The sequence below is a fragment of the Lissotriton helveticus genome, chromosome 6 (genome assembly GCF_964261635.1).
Source record: "Lissotriton helveticus chromosome 6, aLisHel1.1, whole genome shotgun sequence".
In the NCBI taxonomy this organism is placed as follows: Eukaryota; Metazoa; Chordata; class Amphibia; order Caudata; family Salamandridae; genus Lissotriton; species Lissotriton helveticus.
In genome coordinates this window covers 1,652,315,690-1,652,336,536 of record NC_136067.1, presented here as the reverse complement: position 1 = coordinate 1,652,336,536, position 20,847 = coordinate 1,652,315,690, and the positions used below count along the sequence as shown (strand labels likewise).

The 20,847-nt window shown below is 43.4% G+C and overlaps 1 protein-coding gene across 2 annotated transcripts in view; it reads left to right on the top strand.

The window, feature by feature from the left end:
- NAPB (NSF attachment protein beta) overlaps nucleotides 1–20,847 on the top strand; it is a 251,238-nt gene that overhangs the window by 164,589 nt on the left and 65,802 nt on the right. For both annotated transcript variants that reach the window (XM_078649504.1, XM_078649505.1), the window contains one exon: nucleotides 3,673–3,777. In XM_078649504.1, the coding sequence (XP_078505630.1) occupies nucleotides 3,673–3,777 (105 nt within the window). The remainder of the gene's footprint in view (nucleotides 1–3,672; nucleotides 3,778–20,847) is intronic.

Below are 20,847 nucleotides of genomic sequence, written 5' to 3'. Positions count from 1 at the left end.
TCACCCTCACTCACCCTCACCCTCACTCACCCTCAACCCCTCACCCTCACTCACCCTCAACCCCTCACCCTCACTCACCCTCACTCACCCTCACCCTCACTCACCCTCAACCCCTCACCCTCACCCTCACCCTCACTCACCCTCACTCACCCTCAACCCCTCCCCCTCACCCTCACTCACCCTCAACCCCTCACCCTCACTCACCCTCAACCCCTCACCCTCACTCACCCTCAACCACTCACCCTCAACCCCTTACCCTCACTCACCCTCAACCCCTCACCCTCAACCCCTCACCCTCACCCTCACTCACCCTCACAACACATATTGTGTTACAATAGGTGTCACATTTGCGAAAGATAAAACTATTGGCATTGTAAATAACAAAGCTATTAATTTCGCTATTTTCAAAACAAGCACATAAATAAAAAATGTGTCCTTTACAATACCAATAGCTCAAACTTTCCTAATGCGAGACCTATTGCATTGCTGTGCTTCTCTCCCCTGCTGCACTCTCCTGCTCTCTAGAGATGTGGCCTAACGACCAGAGCTGCCATCTAAGTCACGTAAATACAAAACATGTTGCATTCCAAATGCTATAGGTGTCACATTCGCGAAAGTTATAACTATTGGCATTGTAAATGACAAAGCCATCAATTTAGCAATTTTAAAAACCAACAAATAAATAAAATATGTCATTTACAAGACCAATAACTCCAACTTTTCTAATGCGAGACCTATTGCATTTCCAATGCTTGTTTATTTCTTTGTATTGATTGTTCTGATTGTTTATTTCATGAATCATTCAAAAAACAATACAAAAAAACAAACAATACAGTCACCAGCGAAGTCTAGCCTGGCTGTAAATATTGAGCATTTTTGTTATTATCTTCCCTACTTCGGGTAATGTAATGATTGGTTGCTTTGTTTTGTTTTTTTGCTCTGTGCAGTAGAACACATGATGCATCTCTACATCTTCAAATTAATCAACTATTAAGAGTTTTCCTTTACCTTTATATTAAAAATTGTATTTAAACTCATTTTCTGGGGTCAAGTCTGGCCCCAAATACTGTTTAGTGTGTCCTGTATTAACCAGAGGGAAGTGCTGATTGTAAGCAACTTTATCTCAACAGTGACCAGAAGGGTACAGGAATGTGATAGTCTTTACAACAGTAGCTTTTAATTTGTGAATATTGGCTTGAGGAATTTGTTGCTATACTGTTTTAGTCTGACTGAGTTTGTAAGCCATATGTAAACTACTTGTTCATTGCATTTGGTACAGCTGGATCACACTACACTGCCTCATTGTTACTGGTGAATAGTATTTATGGGATCGGGTTGTGTGGCAGAGATTCTTCAGGCTATTTGCATCATGAGTAGGGTTTCTTTAGTGAAATTTGTGGGGGTTGAGAATAGGCAGTGGGCACAGATTTTGGATTTCTGAGCTTTCCAATTGACAATTTATTCTGCAGTGTCATGTAAGTGACATTTACATTTCTGAGCTGATACCGACACCATGGAATCTCAACTATATCACAAGATCATTAGAATGGGATACGACAGTGGGTGAAAAAAACAACTTAGACTCCTGAATATCCACTAAACTTGAAAAAATCAGAGGCTCATTAATGCTGGGAAGGTCATTGCATTTGCTTTAAAGTCTAGATGCAAAGATGTTAATGCGATCAGAGATGCACCTTCAACAGAGTCACACATTTTGATGAAGCATGGATATGTAATAGAAATAGTTCATTTGACTCCATCAGTGACCTTTTTTCATACCTACAATTCTAGACTTTAACATACCTCAAAGTAGTGAGGTTGCACAGTCCTGGTACTTGATTGGAGGTGGCTGAATGTCAGTGTTGCTCCGTTTGGGAAACACTAATTTGATGCTTCTTGTGACCATCACAGCATCTGTTTGGGTGTCCCGGAGCAGTTATTCACTTGCTGATGTACCAGAGTTTTGATAGATGTCTTGAGGGATGTACAGTTGCCACCCAAGGGAGAATACTCATTTTATTCGTCATCCATTGCTAATTATACCTTATTGTCTGCAGATGTCACGTGCTGGGTATAGATCTGTGAGCTACTCCCTAGGACTTTAAGAAACCACTCAAGAAACAAACAGGAACAAGAGATCCCAATTTCATATATAGTACATGGGAGCGGTGTTTTAGTGCGAAGAGCTGCTTGGCATTATTTAAAACTAGTATGTGCCTGTTGATCTTTGTAGAGCGCAAACCTACATAAAACCAACGGAGTGCTGAACAAGGCCATGGCTCCTGGGAAAAACAATTTATCGGGGAAAAGGTTAATGGTAAACTGGTAAACTATCAGGTTTAGTACTCCTTGAAGTGGTGTGACCAGCTTTTTTCTCAGATGTAGTAGAGTTTGTGTTCATTTGATGTTGCCAGGGATGCTAGTACAGATCCTGGGAGCATGAGCCAAAGAAGGCTTGCCTTCTGTATTTTATTTTGTGTGCAATGGTTTGACTCCAGTATGGCAATTTTGAGGTCTTGGTCTTCCATTGTTCCACAGATGTGGGTAATTTAATTTTCCAGATAAGCTTGGGTCTATTGAGATCTGTCGTATGCAGCTGTTTTTAAGAAGATTCAGGCTGCAAGGAGTAGCAAATGTAGATCTTTAGACATGGGGTTAATGTGAACAAATTTCTTAGAGCCCTTAATGAGCCGTGCTACTGCCCGTAGGATTCTTTTAAGGGGTGCTAAGGTATTATTGAGGAGACCACTGATTGGAATGATTCCTCCATTCACATGGGAGAGGACTAAGGCATGAAGTCATCTTCCAGGAGAAATGGCTACACTTTCTTCCAGAGGGAGTGTTGGAACCAAGTTAGCCTGCTCTTCTTTTCATCGTGGTATTTTAAAGAGATATCTGTGTCAAGGTGGAATGCCTACGATTTTGCATCGTCTGTCAGCATGTGGTGGGGGTTAGGGAAGTCTTACGGATTTAAGATGGACAGTCAGGCTTAAATCTGGGGTTGTTTGGTGCTGTTGGCCCCCAGAAGGTATTCAGTCTAGGGTAGAAGAACAAATTTATGATTATTTTATGACAAACTGGCTCTTTTTCCTCAGACTGTTGTCTTGCTTTGCTTGTCTTTGAAATGTTAATTTCTATTAACCCCAATTTCACAAATATCAGAGGCATGTGGTATCCCTTGCAGTATATTGCATGAACTGGACAATAGCAGGACATGAGTCACTAAACAAATTTGAAATACATTACATGTTTCAGGCAGTGCAACATGCACAGGCTCTTACCGCCTAATGCCAGGCTACATAATGGTTTCAGTGGATTCCGGACGTGTGTTTTTTAAACGGCAGATGTCACATTCCACAGTAGATTATACAATAGCAAAAATCCACACACCATGCAAGCCACTTGCATGCCTCTTCGTAAGCCAGTCGTAAAGCTTACACTTTCATATGGCATTCAGCTTCCCTTCTTCATGTATCTCTCTAAAAGATGTGGCATAATTGGTAGTAGAGACATTAGACCAGACCTAAAATATACCTCCAATGACGGATGCTGTGCAAGTGACTTATACGGTTATCAATTATGAAAAATTGCCACACTCAATAAATATCTAAATTTTTTACTTTGTATTTGCAGTGTTTGTGCACTCACAAATTGTCTAACCATTTATTCTAGATTGGAACGAGTACTATGGACAATCCATTGTTGAAGTACAGTGCAAAAGAATATTTCTTCAAAGCAGCGTTGTGCCATTTTATTGTTGATGAACTAAATGCTAAGGTTAGTAATCTCCATACCCAAAGTTGTGGCTCTTTCAGAGTAAAAGAAATTAAATAAATTATAAAACGTCATAGATAAAGTTCAATGCTTCTTCACTTGGTTAAGAATTGTTTAATCTGTGTCAGTTATCTAGAGAACCTGTTCTCACCGGCACCTTAGGAGCAGTCACTAGTGACTAAGAATGTTTGTCATTGCCCACAAGGTAGTAATCAGACCCCTGAGAATGCTGCAGCAATGATGGCAAATGTTTGTAGAGTGAAACATGATCCTTTGTACATATCTGTGCAGTTTAACATTTGTATTTTATTTTAGTATGACCTGTGCTAAACTAACCTGTTTTTTAGACCCTTCCACATCAAACATAATCACAAGCTATACGTGCCGTTCCCACATGACACTCCTTCCTCCAACATTCTGGCAACTTTTTTATGTTAAGTCACTAACGCCCTGACCCTACCCTGTGTGGACATTACAAGCCCGATACCTGGTGTTTCGTACCCCAGTCAAGACCCATTCAAAACTGGTATTGTTTTGCATAGAGTTACTCCAATTTTATGTTTTATTGCAGCTGATGGACTGTTGACTGTCTTGTAAGAAACTGGTATGGTACTGGGCCTGCACTGGTGTCCCAACCAAGATGGGATAATTTGACAACACAAGGGCGCTTGGACTCCTATGATAATGTCAATGTGGGAGTCAATATTGAGAAGTAGGTTTATGGTGGCCTCTGCCCCTGTTTTGACTTGCCACCTTTCCCTTCTAAAGTAGAGAAGGGTGGTGTACTGAGGCAATCGTAACTATTGCTCTTCTTCGCAGGCATCTGTCACCTTTTAACTTGGGGGGAAAATCTTGTGATATGGTAAGTGCAGTATAGCTCTATTTGGTACTATGAGGGGAACACTGAGTTTGTAGCAGTTTCTGATTCTTCAGAGCAACAAGATTTTTTTTATGCATGCATCCTACACCAAGGTCTCAGTTTATCTCAGAGGGTTGGAAATGACCACTTCCCATCATATACCCAATGGAGTACTGGCTTTACTACTCTCTCTTGTGTGCTTTAAGCACTGCATTCCTGAACGTCTGTGTGATCTGACTGCTTTGATCTGAAGATAACACAACATTCCCAGCCCAACCACAATATGGTTGCTGTGTCTAGATGCTACCCTATGATTTATTTACCCACTGCCCGCTGCAAGTAGTTTTTCTTTTATCCATTATACACCTTTTCATTCCCTGGAACGATAAAACATAGTTATATCTGTTATGGCAAAATGGCTTTTGTTTACCAGATCTTTTTTTATTAATAGTTTATTGAGAATTACATATTACAATGTATACATGATAGCTTCTGTTAAATGGTTCACAAATAATTTTCTGTCAAAATGTTGGTAGAGATCATTTTCAAATGTATAATTCTGCTCCCCAACAACCTATATTGGGGTTGTTGAGGAGTAGAATTATACTGTTCAACTTTTTACGTTAAATTATTCTTCCATTTTATCATGGCAGACATGTTATTCTTCATCCACAGAAACGTGACCCATGTGGCCAAGAGCAGTATCAGTTGTGGAAAATTTAAAACATTCCAATATTTGCTCTTTTTTCTAGGGTGTAAGGCGAATATATATTTAGCAGCCTCACATTCTATCACCCAACCTCTGAATGCAGTGATAGGGGTGAATCATCTTCTTCCAATGTTTTGTGATCTCTTCACATTCCCATTTCATGTGAAATGTATATACAACACTACCACATCATCGTGGTAATCGTTAGGAACATTCCTGTCTAATTAACAGTCTGTGGGTTCATTTTGAGATCTAATTTTGTAACCCAGATCAGAGTTTGGAATTCGCCTGCTGTCATGATAGGGCCCCACTAATTGTATGACTTCGCACAAAGCTGTGTTGATCCTCCTTCCTTTGCCACATGATAGACAACATCTTATAACACAGTTAATTGGGGGTTTTGTGAGGTAATCCCAGACAGAATAGACAAATCATATGCTTGAACTCTGTATAGTGTTATCATATTCAATTGAAATTCGGTAGTATGGTTTCACAATCCTATTATCAAATAAAACATCAGTGAGAGTGCCACTTCAATCAAGCAATCAATAAATAATCTTTATTCAAACTCTATAAAGATCATGAAAGATTCAGTTCATACTTATCAAAATGTACTTAATAACATTAAAAACAGGAGTGCAAAAATCATCTTGAGATTGAAGCCATAACATCAGCTATATACAAATGTGTTAATGGTCATAAAGACAAAAATCACAAAAAGAAAAAAACATTATATTGCTCGGTCACAAAGCAGATTTTCTAATCCCTAATCCCAAATTGTTAAGCCACATAAAACGAAATTTGACTGGAGCCGACAAGCCTTCTTTTCTTGCTCCTCATAGTCAAGGTAAGACTTGGATTAAGAAAACAAAACGAGGCAAATTTTCACGTCCAATCAAGACTTTTTTAAAGCAATTATAAATAAAAAGTCATAAAAACTGCAAATTGCATATCACAAATAAATAAAAGCATAATACTTTGAAAGTGCTCAACAAAGAAAGGGGAATATATCAAACAGTCCGTAAGTAACGTTTTCGTATAGCTGATTTCAGAAAATGTCCTACATGAAAATAGACCAAGGGATTTACCAGCAATCCCAAGAAATAAAGTGCAGGCTTCTACTGTAGGAACCCATATAGTTTTAGAACAGGTTTTTAAAATGTTTTAATTTGCAGTTCAAAATAGTTACAGAAAAAATGAAATGATCTAAGGTTGGAACTGAGGACTCCTCACACTGGTACGCTAAAATAGAGGCTTTATCGTACTCTCTGAGAGGGACAGAGAGCAAAGATCTGATTGTTCTCTGCCACAATTTGGCTAAAAAAGCTCTGGCCAAAGAATGTGGAGAAGTAAACGATTCACTCCAATGAATGGCTTTAGAGGTGTAGTGAACATATTTTAGCCAGGGAATAGCGTGCCCATCTCAGAACTCCTAAAGTCGGAAATAATCTCCTGATTAAGGGTTGTAGGACTTTTAGACCAAACAAAGACCCAGAGCATTAGAGGTGCAACCTTGATCAACTCAGATTCATAGTCCTATACCAATACCTCATGTAAAAAGAGGCGCAGTGTCGAGGGGAGAAGGCCGAGCAAACACTGGCAAAATCTATTCTCCCTCCTATGAACTGTAGTGCTGTCCTAGTCACTACTTAATGTATACCTCTAAAGCCAGCATTATAGGCATATTTTTTTATTCTATTAGTGAAGTCAAACAAAGCCCCCACAGAATGTTTGAAGCACAAACAATGGTTTGCTATACAGGGGAACCAGGAACCTTTGGAATCAAACACAATTTCAAAATAAGGTAAGTTGGTGACTGCTCAATACGCTTACCCTTAATCCAGTACGAACCTATTCTAAAGTCTTTCAGACTACATCCCATACATTAGTTTTGGAGATGTTTAAATCCAAAACTAGGTTGTCCATAAAAGTAAAAAAGCTATTATTAGAGGCCTCAAACCATTGGGGATGCAGGCTATCAAGACTGCATCATCTGCATTATGCAGAGCCGTTACTGAGGTGGACTTAATCTTAAATCTTAGGGAGGTCCTTCCCAAAAGTCTGTAGGGTGACATTCAATCCATTTAAATAAATGAGAAGCAAAATGGGTGCCAGGACACAGCCCTGGCAGACACAACACTGTAGATTAAAAGAATCTGTATATTCAACTCCTGGCCCATACCTTATAGAAGCAGTCACCCCCGGTGCAAAGCCCGCAAAAAGACAACTAAATATTCAACTAGCCCTAACTATAAAAGTATTGCCCATAGTTTGCTGCGATTAACTCTGTCTAGAGCGCTGCTTAGGTCCTTTAAGGAGAGAAGTAGCCCCCCTTTGACTGTTGTGAATTTGTTAATGATCAGGTAAGGATTGAGGCATTGTTTAACTGTACCAAGTCCCTCTCTAAAACCATTTTGCACAGGAACGAGTACTTGGTTACAGGATGCCCAGTTCTCAATCCTGTTAAGAACAATGCACCGAATGATCTTGATCATAGAATCAAGCAAGGAAATTGGTCTATAACATCTGAATCTTGTCTGCATCCCTTTTTATAAACCGGAATTATCACAGCTGTATGCCATGAAGTAGGAAGTTCACTGGTCATAGCACAATCAACTACATTAGTGATTTGAGTGCCACTTCTTATGAAGCATTTCAGTGCCATGTTTGTGAGGTGTCATTTAGTATGACAACATTTCCAGCCACATGCTTCAAAACTTGCTGACCATGTAGACCATTGTTTTCCTGCCACCAAATACAGCTGTCAACAAGGTAGATGTCAGTGTTTTGAACTTTGTTCTAACTATGTTTTCTAAACATGAGTAAACATGAGTACTACCCGAAGAGAAACCACCACGTCCAACCTCACTATGGGTATGTAGTGCATAAATTCAAACTCCTTAGGTATGTGTTGCAGGTGTAGGATAAAAGGGTTTCCTAATCCTCGATTTTCATAACAATTCTGCATGGCGTCCCATATGACCCTTGCCATTTGACAAGGTTTTCAACATACTATCAAGTGTATGAAACTGCCTTTTTGGATGTTGGTGAACACAGAATAGATATTTTGGGGGAATCATAATTTTGGCCTCTGCCACTCTATCCTTAAATGATGGACAGCTTAGGTCATCATTATGATAATGTCATCAGAACCAAACAGTATGTATGTTTCATCGACTATAGTGCTGTTGTCGATGGCATCAATAGGAATATTGTGGACAAAACCTAAGAATGATGTTTGTATGTGTAGGAAGGCAATTGAACTTTGTGTATAGAGCATCTGATAAAGACTGCTAGCCGTAGATTCCTTACCTTGGAATTATCCCCAGGTGTCTGGATCTGGAAATTATTCATTGGGACCATGAGTGCCAGCAGGTGGCATCATTCAGCTCCAAGTGGCGCCATCCGTGCTGGAAGTAGAGTGCGTAGTACCTGTAAAGGGGCCACATCAGCGTGCTGAAAGAACTTATTTTCTTTCCGCGCCAGTCAATGTAGATCCAGGAAAGAGCTACTGCCAGTCACTTTCTGACTGACCTTTTTTTTTACCCTTTTATTGAAGATTGTTGCAACATTTTCTCCTACTGTGGCAGGGATGTCCACACAGAAGGCTGGCTTTAAGCCCTGTGGCACCTGTCACCAGCAAATGTCGGTAACTGACCCACACTTCGTCTGGTTCTGGTACATTGAGCTCAACCATGACGCCAAGACCTGCATCGATTGTCACGCCATACACCTCAAGATCTTGAGGGAGCGGTCCCTCAATCTCCTCAACATGCTATGCCTCGATGGTCTCGATCCTGGTCTAGAGGAAGGTCCCATCATCAGTCGCAGTGCCACTCCAAGCGCTTATCGTCGCACTCAAAGTTGTCCGGACATTCAGGTAAGTCCCACAAGCACAAAATGAGCAAGAAGTCGAAGAAGGCTTCGACTTTGCCCCATCCGTCTAAGTCATCTGATGAGACAAGGGAGCATTGGCTTTCAAGGCCTAGCTCCGCGGTTGAGCCTGTATCTGTGATGTCTCTGCACCTCCGGGAGTATCCAGAAGCCTGAGTGACCCCGCCCAACTCTGTGGATTTTATGAGGACATGCAACTCATATTTGGGTATGTCATATAGATAGGCTTTGCCTTCACACTGTGTTAAGTTAGCATGAGCTTATTAGAAGTTTAAACACCATTTTACCATTCTGCTGCTTCTGCACACGGCACATATTGTTATTAGAGCTTTGAGCCTAGTAGAATATTTTGCTTCACACGAGAATAATGTTTTCCTATTGTATCAGCTTTGCTTGGTAAGCTATGTCTGAACAGTGAGTGCCGAGACCTTCAAGGTTATTTCAACACAGTGGTTGTTGTGAGGTCTGATCTGCGCACGTTCTAGACATAACACATATGCAGCTGCGGCCAGCTCTAGCTTTAGGCGCTTTTAATAATGCACTGTGCAGAGCATGCACACACACTTGATGATTATTCGCGTGCAGAGAGCTGGTGAAAGATGATTTGATCCCTTTCCACTAAAATCAGAGGTATGGGGCCACCGTTCTAAAACCCAAAGAGACCTTCTTTTGATATAATATACTAGCAAGGGAGGGTAAGACGTAGGTGCCATTTAGCCTTCTTCCCCTTAGCATTTTAACATGCTTTCTCCCTTTGTATTTTATGGACTAGTAACTATGCTGATAACCTTGTTGCTTATAATATGTTTGCTTGTATTAGCTAAGATACTGCGCCTGAGAACACGGCTTTAGAAATAAACATTTCAAACTTGCACATGTAGTCATTTACTCCTTGTTTTGGCTTAGTATTTTAGTATAACGAAAGAGTGTTCATGCGTTCCACGTTACCTGAGGTGTTCTAAGTCCATGTTCTGGGTTGTCTAATCATTGGGGGTATGGAAGAACCAATGAGACACTGATTGCTAGTCTGGTAGGGGATTTTGGATACTGAGGTGAGTTTTGGTACACCCTAATTCACTGAGGTTCTAGGTCTCTATGCACAGTTCTGTGTATGAGCAGAATCCCTGCGACAGGTAGACCATACCCACTGGAGCACTTATGGGCCCCGCAGGCTTGGGAGGAACCCCTAATGGGCTTTGGCAGGCAGATTCGCCCTGCGCCAGTCAGGCCCCTTGTTTCCACGGACAGATTCAGACCAGCGCTGGTCACTCCACCTCGACCTCCCCCGGCTCCAACTCCACTGCTGACTACCCGGCGCCACCCCATATGTATCCCCGACTCCGATAAAGAGTTGGATGGGTGTCGTCTGACGCCAACTTTGGTACTGATGGGAGGCATTACATCTAGGCCGGGCCGGAGTCTGTGCTGTATTTCTATGCACTAGGACTTGGGGATGGCTGGGAGGGCCACTGGACCCTGATGAATACCAGCCCTTAGATGTCACCAAGGACACTTGGTGTGAGTATTTGCCAGTGGACTGGACACCTCCCTAGGTACTGGCTTGGTCTCTCCTACCATGGCTATGAAGGAGGGAGCTTTATTTGCTATGGTGTTGAGGAGGGCGACCGAGGTCCTGGACCTTTAGCTGCCCTCCGTGGCTGTCAAGATGTATGTCTTGACACAGGTGCTTCAGCTAGTAGTCACCCCTTCCGAACCACTTCTCCCTTTTAATGAAGCCCACATGGGCGTCTTACTCCGGGCCTGGTCCAAGCCCGGCACAGGGGCTCCTGCTAATAAGACAATTGCCCGCTGCTCTACCCCTGCCCCAGAAGTCCCAATTTCCTCACCAAGCACCCCACCCCAGAGTACGTGGTGGTCCGAGCCTGCACTTCCAGCGTAAATTCTGGTGCATTCCCTAGCACTCCACTGGATAGGGAATCCAAGAGGCTGAATACCTTGGGAAAGAAGATGTTTTCTTCAGCCATTCTGGCACTGTGGTCACTAGCCAGAGTGGCTTCATCATCAGTGGGCATTAGGTCCCATGGCTAGTTGAGAACCGCTGGCTTGTCGGGGATTTCCAGGTCCTGTTCCGATTTAATCCGTTTCAGGAAAATGCTTAAAACATGGCTTTTCAAACTAGCACACGACTAATATCTCTCCTCAGATGTGACCAGTTCAGAATAGCGCCATGAAACCTTGGTGTACGTGCGCTCTATAAATTTCTTAAACATAAACAAACTCACTCATGGACATGCCTTTTGATGGCTCCTGTGTTTTCAGAGGCAAGGCAGACTCATTGCTGGAGGCAGGGCTACAGCTTCGTCCTCAGGCCTTTCCATGGTCCCTCACCAACCACTGTCTGCCTTTCACTCCTTTCGTGGCCACAGAAGGGGATTCCAGCCTTGTCTCTACCCACCCAGCAACCACAGCCCTCAGGCTTCCCTCAGGCTTCTCAACCCTTGTGCGGCCAATGATGTGGCACCCACAGACCTCGAGGGTCAGGTAAACCGAGATCTGGCTAGTCCACCCCCTACCCCCACCACACACACCACACACCCCAGCACCGCAGCCTCCAAGCTTTTTTTAGTTTGCCCACTGACCATCATGGACATTCAGTGAGTTTGAATTTGAGGTATTTGTAAAGCGCATAAATTACGCCATCACCTGCACCACTAGAGTCATTAACATCCGACCACTGGGTTCTCCAGATTATTCATAGGGGCTACTTTCTCCCCTTTGTAATTACCCCTTCAGCCACTTGCCACCCACTTTTGACAGGCTTACAGAGGACCACACCTCATTACTCTGCCATGAAGTGGCGGCTTTCTTGGCCAATGGAGCCATAGAGAGAGTGCCGGCATCAGAAGTAGGTCATGGTGTTATTCCTGCTACTTTCTGGTGCACAACCGGGATGGAGGTATTCATTTTAGCCTAGACCTGCACCCTCTCACTTTCTTCCTGAACAAGGAGAATTTCAAAATGCTCACGTTCGTTCAAGTCCTTTGTGTTCTGGATCCAAGAATACAGAATGGTACTTCCACATCCCTGTCCCACCTGCCCACTGACATTACATGCTGGTCACAGTAGGCTACGAGCACTTTAAGTTTCCTTTGCTCTCATTTGGCCCTTCTAGCGCCCCTTGGGTGTTCACCAAGGTGATGGCAGTGAATACAGCTCATCTGCAGCAGTCAGGGGTACCAGTCTTTCCCTAACTCAATGACTGGCTGTTGAAGGCTAGCTCGCCTCAGACAGTCGTCCCCCACCTCTAGACTATTGTGGACCTCCTGCACTCTTTAAACTTGCCGTAGTCACACCTTATCCCTTCTCAGTTACTCCAGTTCATCAGAGCTGTTCTGGACACAGTGAGTTTTAGACTTCTCCTCCGGAAGCAGCGAGTCCAGGATATTAAAGCTATGATCCCCATATTTTGCCCTCTATCCTGGGTTTGGGTGAGACTGACTCTGAGGCTGCTGAACCTCATGGCCTCCTACAGCTTGCTAGTGACGCATGCCCACTGGCATACGCGATCTGTGCTGTGGGACCTGAAGTTTCAATCAGCATCAGAGGAATTTCTCTGACATGGTCCAGATCTCCAGTGGTGACTGACGGACCACGATTGGGTCAGCAGCAGAATCCTCTCACTTCCGTAACCGGATCTGGTGGTAGTGAAAGACGTGTCACTCCTGGGATCGGCCGGCCATCTGGAAGAGGGTGAAAAACAGAGGACTCTGGTCTCCAGCGGAATCCGAACTCCACATCAACCTTTTGGAGCTCTGTGCAGTCCGACTGACATTGAAAGCCGTTCTACCCTCCATCAAGGGAAGGCTAGTGCAGGTGTTCACAGACAACACCACTGTCATGTGGTACTGCAATAAATAGGGCAGGGACGTGGACCCTCTGTCAAGAGGCTCTGCTCCTGAGGACTTGGCTGGAACATCAGGGAATTTCCTGATGGTTCAACACCATGAAGGCTCTCTGAATTCCAGAGCAGACACACTCTTCCAAAGATGCCCAATGGATCACAAATGGCGTCTCCAAACGGAGGTGGTGCAAGGTCACTTTCAACAGTGGAGAGAGCTTTGGTTAGATCTGTTTGCCACCGCCTAGAACACACAATGCAAGCAGTTCTGTGGGCCGGAGTTTCCAGATGGCTCTCGCTCAGTGGAGCTCCGGTCTCCTATACGCCTTTCTGCCAATATCACTCTTGTCCAGAGTACTCAAGCAAATCCGAAACAACACTGGGCCCAAGTCATTCTTGTGGCTGCGGAATGGGCTTGGAGAGTCTGGTATCCTGAGCTATTGAGCATGTCCATTGGTCCTTCGATCATGCTGCCCTTTTTGGAGGATCTCCTGTTGCAGCAGCAGGGCTAGGTTGTCTACCAGAACACTCCGTCTTCATTAGTGGAGATTGAGCAGCGACAGTTGACAACTTTTGACCTTCCGTCCAAAGTCTGTAATGTTATCTTGGCAGTTTGGCGTCCCTCCACAAAGACGGTATATGCCCGCTGTTCGGGCACGTTTGTGGCATGGTGTGCAGAAAAACAGGTTCATACCTTATCTGCAACCCTTTCCCAACTTCTATTGTTCATCCTTACCCTGGCCCAGCAGGACTCTTTATTGGGCACATTGAAAGGCTATTTATTTGGTATCTCTGCCTTTCTGCTGCTGCTAGATCAGCCCTCCCTCTTCAAGTCCCCTATTATAAATAAGTTCCTTTAAGGTCAGCAACATGTTTCCTCCAGCTTCCTTTGTTATGCCTGAATGGTACCTCAACTTCTAATGTGTGATCCATTTGAACTGCTTCATTGAGCCCTTTTAGGCTCCTTGCCATTAAGATATCCTTTCTGGTGGCAATTGCATCTGGCCAGAGGGTCAGTGAACTGCAGGTGCTGTCATCTCAGCCTTCATAAACTTTGTCCCAAAAAAACTGGTCTTTCTACTCAAACATCCTTCTTGCCAAAGGTAGTACCTCCGTTCCACGTAGGCTAGTCCATCACTTTGCTTAACTTGTATGCTTCACTTCATCCCTCTAAGGAAGAGGAGAGACTCAACCGACTGGGCCCAAAAAGAGCATTGTCATTCTTCCTTGACCTCACAAAACCGTTCCAGGTGGACGATCAGCTCTTTGTTGGGTATGTCTGAGCCAAGAAAGGGAAGGCCATGCAGAAACAAACCATCTCCTGGTGGATTGTAATCTGCATTAAAATCTGCTACGCATTGGCCAAGAAGCAACCGTCAGAGAGTTTGCGTACTCATTTCACCAGGGCAAAGGCTGCGACCAATGTGTTAGTACGTGTAGTTCCAGTCCTGGTTATCTGCCAGGCAGCATTGTGAGCCTCACTGCACACGTACACCAGGCACTACTGCCTGGACAATCAGGTCTAGAGGGACGGGCACCTTGTCCGCTTAGGTGCTGTAGGCATTACTGTTTTAAATTGGGTTTGCAGACCCTTCTCCGGGGAGGTATTGCTTGGACATCTATTCTAAGGTAAGGAATCCGTGGCTTGAATCCTCTATCAGATGGACAAGTTACTTACCTTCTGTAACGTCTTAGCTGGTAGAGACTTCATCTAGCTGCAGATTTAAACCAACCCATCCATCTTCCTAACTCTGCAAATAGATTTCTAAGTATAGGGCTAATGACTTTCTTGACTCTAGTTTCACGCACCAGTGGTCGGTATTCTTTGTGGGTCTGTACTACTGGCGTGGTAAGTCGCCAAAATAAATTGAAAGAAACTGACATCAGTGCACTGGGGTGACCCTTATATAGGCACCAGGCGTGTCACTTCCTTGCCAGTGACTCCACGTGAAGCCAAACAACTCCATCTACTGGCGCGCAGGGGTACACCTCACAAAACATTTCCAAAACCTGTCTGACGCCTGGGGATAATTTTAAGTTAAGGAATCTGTAGGCCAGAGAGAGTCTCTACCAGTTAAGGCATTACCGAAGGTATGTAACATCATCAACAAGTTTGTAATATTATTTAAGGTGAGGAAGTATTTTACTGTTGTGGCAACACCTCTTAGAGAAGATGAAAGTAACGTTTTAGTCATATTTTAATGAGTATGTAATTAGCTTTCACCTTTTTGGATATACTAAAATATATTGATGGCTGTGAGTGCTTTATTTGTATTTCTTAAGATCAATTTATCTCGATTATTTTTAAAGATTTTGTACATTTGTTGGGGCCAGTAATGTTGATCTGTTGTTTTTGTGGACGCAACAATTTGTAAGCAATCACACAAAAAACAAAATTTAAATTTTAAGTTGACGGACAACTTAGTTTATGTAGACAGTTGCATATGTATTGGTCACCGTGTTGATTACATTTTATTTAAAAAATATTGCCTAAAGGGTGGTGATAAACCCTCCCAGTATCTGACTGGCTCCTTTGCCAAATTAAGTGACATCATCACATCCCTACCTTGTTATTCACCTGTTTTGGTACATCCTGGATTTGGTCCAGTTGCCCTTAATGCCTCATATCAAACGTTTGGTGTAAGCTCTGGAGCAGCCAGTGACTTCTGGGCAACCTTTGACATGGATAATGCCATGTAGCATTGGTCTCTGAGGGTATTAGGTTATATTTCCTTCAAATTGTATTACAGCATACAACCTTCGGTCTCTGAATTCTCAATTGGTAATTTGGGTAATTAGCCAAGAGATAATCCAGGAGGTAATACCATGCTTGCAACTCAGGTATAGCATGGCGGTCCGCCTTTTCTCATGGTTGTTGCTACTCGTCAGTTTTCAAGAGGGATAGCTCAGTGGACATGAGCCACTACTGCAGGGAATGTGCTCAAAACCCAACAGTGCACTATCAAAAAGTAACGAGAGTTCAAAAAAAGCATATTTCTGGTTAGAGATGTGAAGAAGACCAGTCTCAGTGGTTTCGGCTGTTCAACTACTTATTTTTCAGGGCTGGCACCGGACACAGTGCAGGGGACCAACAATGATTCCAAATTGGCCCCACACAATGTTCTGGGACAGAATAATATTGGGATTGGGTTAGTACCCCACAGTTGGAACCCACAATCTCAGGGGAGCTATGCCCTGGTAAATGCTGGATAAAGTCTAGATTTTCTAGTGACGCGAGGTTTGGGTTACACTCTAGACAGCTGTATACCTATTGGGGACAGCTAGGCCTGCTGGTTTAGGGTTATTGTTCTACCCGACTTCCAACAGCCATATCTTAAAATAAAATAAAATGTTGAACAGTGGTTCAAACACGTCAGAATTTTAAGGTGACAGGCCACAGGGGGAATAGGATAAAGAGGGAAAACTCTCAAATCGCTGCCTGATTCAGTATGGGCACTAAAACAAGTGGGTTTAATTTGTCTTCTTTAAGCTGCCTTTTTACTCACCAAATTATACAGCCACTCCCAACTAAGGGTGTCCTAGGAGCTTTCAGAGTCAGGTGTAACCAATATTTTATCTTTCTCACCCTGCCACCCACAATATCTAAGTGTAAATAAAGAATATTTAAATTGAAAACCCGATGTACAAAACAGTTTTGCTATCGCATACACTCCGATTTGTTTGTTGACTGCAAAAAAGTTCGTTCCAATTTAAGAAACCTATTTTAGGTGGTGAGTCATTTATATAATTACCATTAGTTTGCAACCATAATTCCGGTTGCAAATCATTGAAGAGTTAGAAACGTACAAACTAACGTATTTGCAGAAGGGAAGGAGCCCATTTTGCAACCCTTCCATTTTTTTAATTGAGGGAGTGTGGGGACTTTCGGGGTAGTAAACAGTGGTCCAGGAGATCACTGCCAACTCCCTGCCACATTAAAAAAATAAAAAAGTTTTTTTCAAATGCAGCCTTGCAGGTCACCCTCCCAGTAAAAGTGATCACTCGGAGAGGGTTGCAATTTGCGATTTACCTAATGAATATTAATTGGGTAGGTCGAATATCAACTAACTCTGAAACTTTATTTTGCAAAGCGACCTATCAGTACATGAGTTTCTGGTACCATATTGCGACTGCTTTTTGTGACCAGAACAATCGTACTTATGGCCGTGGTTTCTTTGCCAAAACAAGTGATCAGGAACAACAGTGTAGTGCCTAAAGTATTGGTTAAATAGTTAACCCCTTCGCACGTATTCTTGTGTCACATGTCAAAGTTGATAACCGTCTATATGGAAGGCATTTTGCTTGGTACTTCCCTGGCTTAGGAACCAACTGCAGTCAAAAGAACTGTGGTCCATGGTGGCAAAATACTCTCGCATAGCACCACCTCCTTCAAAAATGAGCTACTAGAAGCGGTGCAAATCAATATATTGATAGCTGCTTTGGCTTCCGAATCAGTATTTCTGAACCCAAACATATATATATATATATTTTTAAAACACGCTTTATTGATTTTGTTTTTAAACCATCGCATCCATGAATAAATTTTTCATTACTTTTGTAAGAAAGCATATAATACATTTGTTGGTGTACTTGACAGTTGATATTGTACATTGAGTTTGTATATTTTAATCCAAGCACTCTCATTCCTCAATTTGGTTTCAGACAAACATTTAGCATCAATATACATTACATATGTGTTATATTACCAACTCAAACCACCCTCCCCCCACCTCACTTTTTCCTGGCTCTACTCAACTTATACACTATTATTTTATTAGGTCCCGGTCACCTGTGTGTTACCTGTGTAGCGTTATTGTATTGACTATATGTCTGCACATCCGATCTGTACTTGCGCTGGGCTCGACTGTACAGTGTTATATCTATATACACCTTCTACAATCCAGGGGCTCTGGGCGGGGGATCAAGATCTAGGGCTTTGAGGGCCTCTAATATTAAATCCCACTCTTCGGAGATTTGTTTTTTCTGCAGGCCGCGTGCTTCTCTGCCTGATGGCCACGATTTCTGCTCCGCCCCAGCGCAACAGTCCACCATGCCAATTGTGCGCTATTGGGGGTTTCTGTGATTTCCATCTCATTGTCATGGAGCGCTTTGCTAGAAGTAAAGCTTGATCTAGAAAGCGGAGCTGTACCTTATGCGATTTGGAGCTTCTGTGAATTACCAATATGCACCTATCAACTGTTATGTTTATTTGGAGATTGGTCCCCATTTCTCTGCTGTGTTTTACTTCCGCCCAATATACTTTAAGACTGCTATGCATTAAGGGCAATGGTGCTGCGTATTTGGCAGCATATACTGCAAGCGGTGTGGTGTAAGGTAGGCCCTATGTAAAATCATATATTGTATAAATCAAAATTTTGCATTCCGTGACACTTTCTTGGGATATTCTATGATATAAGCCCACTCCTTGTCAGAGAATTCCTTCTCTATGTCCCCGGACCATTTGTTGTGCAGTTCAACAAGGGATATCTCAGCCTGTGCCCGGGTTCCTCTATATAGCCATTTTATTAGATGGCGCCCTTCTCCCCATCAAGTACGCTGCCTGCACTTATTCATATGTTGGGGGCTTTTCCCTGTTGGAGCCCAGTGCTTCTTCACATACCGGAGTATAGCAGCATGTGTCATATATAAATTACCAGGGACCCAATTCTCCCCTGTGAAATTCTCATGATCCATCAGTATGTTATTGAAGAGTTGACCTACAGTTTCAACCCCTCCCTCGGACCAGGTAAGGATGCTACGTCATGTGATCTGTCCATTGGGCAATTGGAGTCCTATAAGGGAGATGTTATTTGCATATGGTAGGCACTGGCACTTGTATTGTAGTGCATTTTTCCAATATGCAAGTGCGGTGCATCTTGAGGGATCTTGCTCCGGAACAGAAGTACAGTGTGTAAGGTACCTCGGTTGGTGACTCGCATGGTGTATCCTATTTCATGTAAGTTACAGCCAGCGACCCAGTATGAAAGCCACTGGAGTTGGCTCGCATATCAGTATGCATGGAAGTCTGGTGCCTCCAACCCTCCCTTGCTGGTCCCTAGCTGCAATTTATTGAGTCCTACCCGTCTTTGACCATTGCCCCAAATTATTCCATTAATATTGTGTCTAGTGTTTTAAAGATGAGGGTAGGTACCAATACCGGCAGATTACAAAAAAATATATAGGTGCCGTGGAAGAACCACCATCTTGGATATGGCTATGCGGACTATCACCGAAAGCAGTAGTGCGGTCCAGAAGGTCACCTGAGAGCAGATCGCTCTAATCGCTCTGGTCAGGTTGCCCTCTATTAAGACTTGTTGTGACCTGTAAATATGGATCCCTAGGTACTTGAACCTATGCTGTGCTACTGTTAGGGTATATTGGCCAAATTGAGTCACATCTGGGAGTTCACCTTCGCGAAAAAAGAATGTGTGTGACTTTGTCTCATTTATGGCAAGCCCTCAAATGCGCTCAAATTGTGAAAAAATACTCGGTATCGATTCCAGTGTGCCCCTCAGATCATGGGCGTATATTAAGTTGTCTGCATAAGCTGATAGCACGTGTGTGGAGTTGCCTAGTTGCTTTCCCTTTTGTCCCGCCTCCTTTCTTAGTTTAATAGGCAATGGCTCCAGGGCTAACATGAATAATAGAGGCGACAGGGGGCAACCTTGCGGTGTGTCTCTACCCACTGGGTATGCGTGGGATATGTGGCTAGCGGTGTGCACTCTAGCTGTGGGGACCGCATATAGGAGCCGTATCCACTGTATATATGCAGGTTTTATGCCAATTTCTCAATGTCCTTAACATATAGTCCCACTTTATTGTATCAAATGCTTGCCGCAGGTCAAGTGTAATACATCCTGCATTTGTATGATCTATTGGGGTGGGGTCCATTAGGTGGTACAGTCTCCTGATCTTCAGTGACGTGCTGCGTGCTGGCACAAAGCTGTACTGGTCAATGTGGACTAATTTAGCCAGGAACGGGAGCAGCCGGCGTACCAGTATTTTACTCACTATCTTGTATTCTGTGGCTAGGAGTGATAGTGGGCAGCACCCTGTAATATCAGTTGCAGCTCGCCCCGGCTTAGGGAGTGAAACCACCAGCGCCTGCATGGTAGTGGGGGGCAGATGGCCCTCTTCTAGCGCCATTTTGTATAATTGCTCAAGTTGGGGGACTAGTGCCTCGGAAAATGTGTCAAAGAACTCAATTGGCAAGTCATCAATGCCTGGTGACTTGCTGCGCGGTAGCTCTCTTATGGCCGCTTTAATTTCTGCTTTCGCGATGGGGCCCGCCAGCTCATCTTTGCCTTCTCCATGTCAGGAGTGACCAACCAAGAACCGGATTCCACAGGAGCAGACGCAATTTCCTAAATCCCCACAGCAACTGCGAGTACAGACAAAATAACTATCTGCCCTCACACCAACCGGGGGGAAAGAGGAATGGGAAGAGAAGAGAGACCGCCTCTAAATTCAGGTATATGCAGGTACCCTCATGCTGATGGGAAGGACATCAATTGTTCAGTTTTGGAGATGAGGCAACTGTACCTGCAGAGGAATACAAAACGTTACAAAATACAAGTGTGCAATCCTACTCTGCTTCTTAGTCACTCACGCATTCCATTCACTCCTACTACCTGAATACACTGAAAGGCGAGCCACTCTCTGAAGGTCTGGTGTGGAATTAAAACAATCCCTGCTTAGCTATCTCGTAGACCTCTACAAATACTGGAGAATGCAAGATAATCCCAGAAGGTT